Genomic DNA, 7974 nt, shown 5'->3' with positions numbered 1-7974 from the left:
AGATGATCTTTAAGGTCCCTTCCAACCCAAACCATTCTGTGATTCTATGTTCAGGCTCCTTTGGGTATCCAAAATAAAATCTAAAATAAAACCTTAATATATCTGCATTGGAAATAAGGGAAATTTGAGACGATTGCAAGTTCACAACCTTAGCGTGCTGTTGAAATGAAAAGTGGCTGCTGTGAAGAGCTTTTATCTGGTTGTAAGTTTCCTTGTGTCTCTGTTCCACTGAAATGTGTTTGTTTTTTCAGCCAAAACCCAGGGGTGTCTTTCTTAACTGCCATCCCTGAGACCCCACAGGGATCTAAGAGTCCAAATGAGTTGTTTTACATCTTCAATACAGTCACTCTGCAAGCCAACTGCTTGTTCTGGTTACACCTGTGCTCCTTATTGCTTTCCAAGGGCAAGTGGCTGGAACAAAGCAATAATTTTTCTTGATGATGGGGATAAAACAAAATTCACTTCAGACTTAGCCCTGGAGGTTCTTTGAGTAACTGATTGTAAGGAAGTCAGATGTGACTCTGAACTTGTAAGAAGTAGGCCTTCTAATGTGAATCAACGTAAGACATTCTAATGAGAATAAACTCAAATTAATGGCCAAGATTCAACAAACTTCTGCAGTGCATGCAAAATTTTATGCACTTACTTTGATACTACGCAGAATTGGTGAGACAGTGTCCCAGGTTGGCCAGAGAAGCTGTGGCTGCTCCTCCCTGGAAGTGTTGAAGGCCAGGTTGGATGAGGCTTTGAGCAACGTGGTCTAGTGGAAGGTGTCCCTGCTGCTGGCAGGGGGGTTGGAACTGGATGATCTTTAAGGTTCCTTCCAACCCAAACCATTTTATTCTATGTTTCTATTTTAATTACGTTTGCAGTACATAGAGATCCATACCTGCCTATTACCAGTATTTTTTGCAGATATCAAATGTTATGCTCCTGTGGCTGACCACTTCTTTTTGCCATATTTGTGAATAAGAAAAAATTCTTTTTACATCATTTAACGTGTTACTGAAATTTAACCTAAATTAATTTTTTTCTTAAAAAAATGAAACCTGTCTGTCGAATAGCGGGGTGGGGAGCAAAGCAAAGTTAGTCCAAGGTGGGTGGTGTTGTAGCTGTATCTGGACTATGTGGGGAGGATGATTGGAAAGAGATTAAAGAGAAACAAAGGGAGCTTTAGATGCATGGATCCTACTGGAAGATATAGATATATGTGGTTTTAAATCCCTTAAGTGCTTTAAAAAAATTTTCGCCCATCTATTTTCAGACACTCCCCGCCCCCCTCAAATCCTGCCAGTCCAAACTATGTGGGAAGATCTACAGGGAATGCCTTTGCCACTCCAGTGCATTAGAGGTTAAGCTAATTTTTAATAGGACTGGCTGGAAAACAAGGATTCTTACTCACAAACAAGTCTGTTAGTTGGCAGGGAAGGGGTTCAGGCAAACCAGTATCTGTACATGTGCAAATACTGGAGAGGGAAGAGGAAGAGGCGAAGAACTAACTCTGTTCTTCCAGTTATTCTATGATCTTGAAAACAAAAAAAAAGTAGTTACTTTTAATTACTCTAATGCATCAGATAAATTAGGGATCCATTTGCTTTTTTCGAAGAAGCAGCAATCCTGGAGAGCCATGGAATAGATGTACAGAGTCCGGGAGGCCATTCCAACAGCGACGACGTTGATGGCAATGACTACTCAGAGCAGGTAAGCACAGTGGCTGAGCCTCATGGCTCAGAAAGGGAGAGTTGATGTGACACATGAAGATGCCCTCGACCTCTCGCAAATCAGATGTCTCTTGTTTTTGTTTTGCTTTTATGTAATTGTAACGGGGAAAGTGAAAGAGCACAGCTCCCCTTGTTTGAATGTGTTGAGCAACCAGTGTTCACCCACCTGGATTTATTGTCATACAACAGGACACTTGGCAAGTACGCAATGGGGAGGAGGAGGGAAGATGTTCAGAGGGAGGCAGAGAAGCAGAGAAGGTAGAAGAAGACAGGAGGATCTGCTCCAAACAAGCAAGTTACACCATTCACGCCACACGCAATGTATGAAAAATGTTAGGAGAGTGTGAAGTCACCCAGTGCACCCACCATACACGACTTGCACTCTCCTTACCCCGGCACCATTCTAGTTATCCACCCTACAGAAAGGATGTACAGATCTTTAACTGTTCCTCCTATATATCAGGCACCAACTTGCTTCCCTGCAAAACTAGGCATGTGTGTTCCTTTTGCACCTCTGATTTCTTTCTACCAAAAATATCCCCCATTTTAGCCTGTGCTACAGCTACTGGGAGTTGCTTATCTGGCACCCAGACCAATACAGCAGTAGCCCCTGCCCAGTACACTCTGTAATTCTTTTTGTCAACCTTGCCCAGCAAGATACTGAGCACCCTTCTGTAAGGTGCTGAGCTCCCTCTGTTTTTTTGGGGGAGTACCTTTCAGGAGGGTCTCAGAATCCATCCCTAAGACACTGACAGACAAAGGGTGAAGGGTGGGGGGAAGGATTTGGTTAATAAAGTTTGATGTTTATTTGGCCCCGTACCTATTCCCTATTGTTCTGCAACTATGTGCCACTATTTGGATTGTTTACATATTATCTGTCTTTTTTTCTTTTTTTTTTTTTTCTTTTCTTTTTGCATTTTAGCTCTTGCCTGTTCTCTTACTTTTCTTGGTTATTTTTAACCCTTGACAGCAACTTCTTTTTTAAATTCTCTAGCAAAAGAATACCCCTTCCCGCACTCTGAGCCCTCACCTACCCTAAAGTTGGTGACCCTTCCTTCACACACCTTCCTGACAGGTATTGCATCCCCTTCCCAATTTTTCTTCAGATGTCAGTGTTGGCCAAAACCCCCCAGGGCTGTGTGTACTTGGCACCAGTGGATTTGAACAGTTCACTTGATTCTGGTTTTGATAGGAGCTGTATTCTGCGCTACACCCAACAGCTGGGGTGGGCAGATCGCTTTTAATTGACTCGTTTGGGAGGAGTAGGTAGGTCTCCCTCTATAAAGGCTGCTGGTGGAGTGTAATAGCAACTGAGTGTCCTGGAATGAGTCCCTGGCAGACTTGGCTGTGGCCCAGTATGACAGATATCTGGCAGAGGCATCCCCAGCCGCTTTGCTTCTGTTGAGTATTAAGTCCCTTTTTCTAGGTCATCACCAGCAGATTTGGTGGAACCAACCTTGCTAGCTCGAGATGATGAGAGAATGCTCTCAGGCTCTTATAAAATATTTTGAAACTGCTGCCGAGCACAGATAATTCCTTGTCAGTCAGATACAGGACCTGAATACTGAGGTGAAGTGTTATGTAGACTCCCAAACTGATTTTCTTTTATGTGTTATCCAAAATACTTTGAGAAGAGAAATAAATTGGTTGTTAAAATGTAAAGATTTTTATTTAGAGTCCTTAAAAATTACATTTCCCAGTAATCTAGCTGGGCCTCTCTGTGAAGTAGAATTAGGCATTAGCAGCGGAGCAGATTAAATAACAAGCTCTCTGATGACCATTTAACATCCCTTAGCTGTTAAAACCATAAATTCTCTTTTCCACAGCGACACTTAAACTCTAGTAAACTTTAAAACACAAAGTTCATCCCAATACTAATGAAATGCCTAAAACTCCAGAAGGCAGGACTTTGTGTTTCTTACCATGGTAAAGATTACTGAGAGGCCCTTAGACTGTGTGCACATCACAATATTTGCCTGACATTTGTTGTAAATGAATGCATTCCTTTAAATAACTTTAGGATTTTACCAAATCCTGACTTTTCTGTCCCCCTCAGTGTTTGTCACGTCTCATCTTAATTTAATATTGCATAATACACATGTGAAATTTTAAATTTCACAAGGTCATCACTTAAAGGCTGTTGGAAGACTGATAAATGTTTATCATTTCCTTTCTGTAAATAATAATAATTTAAAAAATCTGCAAGATCATGGTGTGGTAACTATTAGTATCCCATTTTAAAGAGGGGAAGACACCCATGATTTTACCCAAAGTTCCAGAAGCATTTGTTTGACAGCTGGAATTACAATTTAGATATTGCTGGTTCTCCTTATTATTATTGAAAACCAGGCCCTATTTCTGATGTAGACTGAGAAACTTGCTTAACTCACTAGAAAATTTATGCTGGAATTGTCAGAGTTTTAGGTCTGCTCTTGTATGGCCATTATGCACCTGTAGAACGCAGCCCCCCAAATCATTGCACTGTTTTTCTTCATGGTCCAGGAGGTTTTCAGTATCTTTTTCCCTATACCTGCATGAATTCAGTGTCTTTACAGGATACTGGCTCAGACCAAGGGTTAATCTAAGTTTGTGTCCTGTTTCTGAGTTGAGGTTAATAATAGTATTTAAGGAAAAAGTATTTTTAAAGAACAGGACAATTGTAGAATGATTTTATTATAATAGTTTCCAGCTTCTCAAAGTCAGTAGTTTTAAGGGGCTTCCTGAAGCAGGCACTGTACCCACTATCATTTTTCATAGTTCTTAGTAGACTAATTCCCTGAACATGTCTGACCTCCCCTTTTAAAGCCGTTTTTACTTTTGGCTGATCTAAAAATCAGTGAATCCTACAACTGAACTGTGATAAGTAAAGCAATGCTTCCCATTGCTCCTTTGGAATATATGATCTCATCATTCCAGTGAGCTTCCTTGCTTTTTAGATCCCAAGAAGCCACGAACAGTTGTTCTCCTCTATTTGCTAATTATTTGTAATAAACATTTACCATATCAACCATCAGCCATTTCTTTTCCAAGCTGAAGAACCTGAGTCCATTTAGCCTCTCCTCATAAGGAAGCCACCCCATGCTTCTTTTCCCCTGGGCTGCCGTTCTCTCTACCTTTTCTAATTCTGTTGTGTCCTCTTTAAATGGGATGACCAGAACTGTATACAGCATTCAAAATTTTTTTGGGAAAGTGTGAATTTGTGCAGTAGATAATGATTCCTATCTTAGTTTGATTTCCTGACACACTTTGTGTATCGCTTTTATCTTTATAATTTTATATTATCCTCAGAATATTTGGCCCCACCCCTGAAATTTCTGTCTTGAAAACCAGGTATGCCACTCCTTGCCTCACTTACCTTTGTCTGCACAGTGAGGGAGATCAATCCTAAATCCATGTTGTAAATTCCTTTCACTTCCTACCCCTGTAACATGCACAGTTTGCTGCCCCTAGTCCCCGTTACTTCACACACTAGTTGTATCCGCTGGTTTTCTACTCCTGGAGTAACAATGCTTCTCTCTTCTCCTTTCCACATGCACAGGATGACAACACTAGCCATAGTGACCATCAAGACCCCATTTCATTAGCCGTGGAAATGGCAGCGGTAAACCACACCATCTTGGCATTGGCCCGACAAGGAGCCAACGAGATCAAGACAGAGGCTCTAGACGACGACTGATACAAAGAAAGGGGAGGGTCAAAGCAAGAAGTAACTTAGTTTTAGACGTAGCACCTTAGCAGACTTTCCTCGGTCCTTAATATGTGTTCTTACAGTATAACTTTGCAGTTTCTTGTACGTCAGTTAGCTGTTAGGGTCTTGTTCTGTGAAGATGGCATGGTGCCCTCAGCCTTTGCATATATTCTCTCAGTATTAATTCCCAATAAATAATCAATCAACCAACCAACCTCCCTCTCCCAGCCCCAGTGGCTAGAAAAAAATCTTGCTGCTCTGTCTTAGCATTCAAAGTGCTTCCAGGTATTTTAGACAGCCCTCAATTACAAGTCTTAGGCTACACTTAAAATCTTGGATACCCTTAGAGATTGTGTTTAAAAAAAAAAAAAAAATAGTCTGTATGCTTTTCCTTCTCTGAGACTGAAAGGATGCAAGCTGAGGTAGTGGCACAGGGTCGATGGACACCAGATCGGGAGTATCAGCAGAGAGTAAAAAGAACACTAGAAACCCCACTTCAGCATGGGAATAAATGATTTCCAGCTGCAATAAGCCGTGCCTCACTGGTCATACAGTGACTTGATCTACTTTTGGGTGCTGTGCTGAGAATGTCCATTGGGAACACATTCACATATTTCGGTTGATGTTCATATATTCAACACAGCCATCCTCTACTCTCACAAGCTGCGTGGCTTAGTGGATGAGTCCTGCCTTCTGCCTCTGGGACCATGATTGAAGCCCAGCCTGGGATCATATGAAAGATGAGCTGAATGTCTAATGGACAACAGTCCACTTCTCAGAACCACTATTCGTTATTTGGCATGGCTAGCAGTGCCTGCTCAGAAGAGGTCTAGACTCTATTGATCTGTCATTAACAATTCCACCTTTTATTCTTCCTCTCACCTTTTCTGTCCCCACCCTACTCCCCTCTCCACTTTGCCACTTTCCAAAGCAATGTTTTCCAGGAAGGTTTTAAGGTCATAAAATGGGTGAGTGGATTTTTACACATCTGTGTAATTAATGCCTATGTCCTGACTAGCCTGAAAGGTTATTGGAGAACTTTTGCACCTGACCTTTGCTAGATAACCATCATAGCAGAAATACTCTCCTAAATACGAACTTCTTTTTGTTTAAAGGCAGGAGGATCTCTTACCTGAGAAATGGGGTGTGAATGTTTTGTGTTCTCTTTACTCTGTCCTTGTTAAGATGTGAGAAAGCTATACTGCTACGAGCAATTTAATTAACAATTGGAAGCCATACTGATAATGGATGTGGTAATATTTGTAAAGCAAATCTACTTTAAGTAGCAGAAACTAATGGAATTGTTTTCCTTGATCATATGTAGCACTTTTGTTACTTTTTTCTTAAAGATATTTATATTTGATAAGTCTTTTTTTTATCATTTGAGAATTCAAAATACCAAACGGCAAAACTTGCATTACAGAGTCACCCTGTGATCACCTTGTCATCTAGTATCTAAATGATGAACTGTGTGTGCATCTAAGAAAATTACATCTGCTGGCATTGTGTGGAAATGATCTCCTGGCATCCTGATAAAATATGTTGCTGCTGGTAAGAGGAAACATTTCAGTGGAAACAGCACGGGAAGTGTTAGAGATGGGCAGGACTGTGTTACCTTAAAAATAAAAATTAAAAACCTATGTCAATTTTTGTATATGGATATATAAAAATTTGCATAGTGTTTCCACAACATTCCATTTTTATCTTCCCAGTTTATGTGGGAAAAGCTTAAAAAAGGGGAAAACAGCTTAGTGGGAAGGATGGGTTTCCCTTTTCTCCCCTCCACTCCTAAAAGTGGAGGGAGTGAAGGGAAGTTGCTCTTACTTGGCTTGTTCTCATCCCTTCCTCACACTTAACTATCAGATAGCATTGTGAACTAAAAATGTGGCTCCTCAGCAGGTTTTTACCCAGCCTAAACCTCTCCAAGGCGTAGGCTAAAACTAGATCATCTTTACATCTGCTCATCTTGTGAAAATTGCTTAGGTAAGTGTGGAGGAGACTTTGTGCTTTCAGAGGGCACAGAGCTGGCACCTCTTTCTCTCTGTAACTTTGAAGATATATAGGTAGGGCTTGGCCTCGTCTTTCATTTATGGATTTCATTGGAAAATTTATGTGTTTTCCTTAGATATAGATCACTGAAGCAGAATGAAGCCGTCTTTTCTTTTTTTTTTCCCCCTGTTTTATTGCATTTCTTGAGTAGGCAAATTCATAAGTAGCATCAGGGCAGACTCAGGAACGAAAGGAATTGGATCAGTGACCATTGCACCATTGCAGTTTCTTTCTGAATGTGTGTGTGAATGTTTTGGTACTAAGGAGTGAAAGGATGGGGAGAGCTTTTATTTCTATTTTTGCACAGCAGAATGATCGAGCAAACTACAGCCTTAGTGGAATTTTACTTACTTATTTATACTACAGTCACACACCAAGCTGACAAGCAACATCCACGATTTATAGTAAGGAGATTTTAATAATCGATGGCCTTTTTACGTTGGGATTGTCACCACCATTTGTTCTGGTTGTTTCATTTTAAAAAGAACAGACTCAAACTGTTGGACAGCTGCAATT

General features: G+C 40.7%; 1 protein-coding gene across 1 annotated transcript in view; it reads left to right on the top strand.

The window, feature by feature from the left end:
* LOC104521303 (homeobox-containing protein 1-like) overlaps positions 1-5659 on the top strand; it is a 7130-nt gene extending 1471 nt beyond the window's left edge. The window contains exons 3-5 of the mRNA XM_010163252.1: positions 1607-1701; positions 1911-1979; positions 5260-5659. Of these exons, the coding sequence (XP_010161554.1) occupies positions 1607-1701; positions 1911-1979; positions 5260-5397 (302 nt within the window). The 3' untranslated portion in view covers positions 5398-5659. The remainder of the gene's footprint in view (positions 1-1606; positions 1702-1910; positions 1980-5259) is intronic.
* The last annotated feature ends 2315 nt before the right edge of the window (positions 5660-7974 follow it).

Source organism: Antrostomus carolinensis, unplaced genomic scaffold, assembly GCF_000700745.2.
Source record: "Antrostomus carolinensis isolate BGI_N321 unplaced genomic scaffold, ASM70074v2 scaffold31002, whole genome shotgun sequence".
NCBI classification, from domain to species: Eukaryota; Metazoa; Chordata; class Aves; order Caprimulgiformes; family Caprimulgidae; genus Antrostomus; species Antrostomus carolinensis.
Note: the sequence above shows the minus strand (reverse complement) of the source record. Positions and strands in the feature narration are given on the sequence as shown.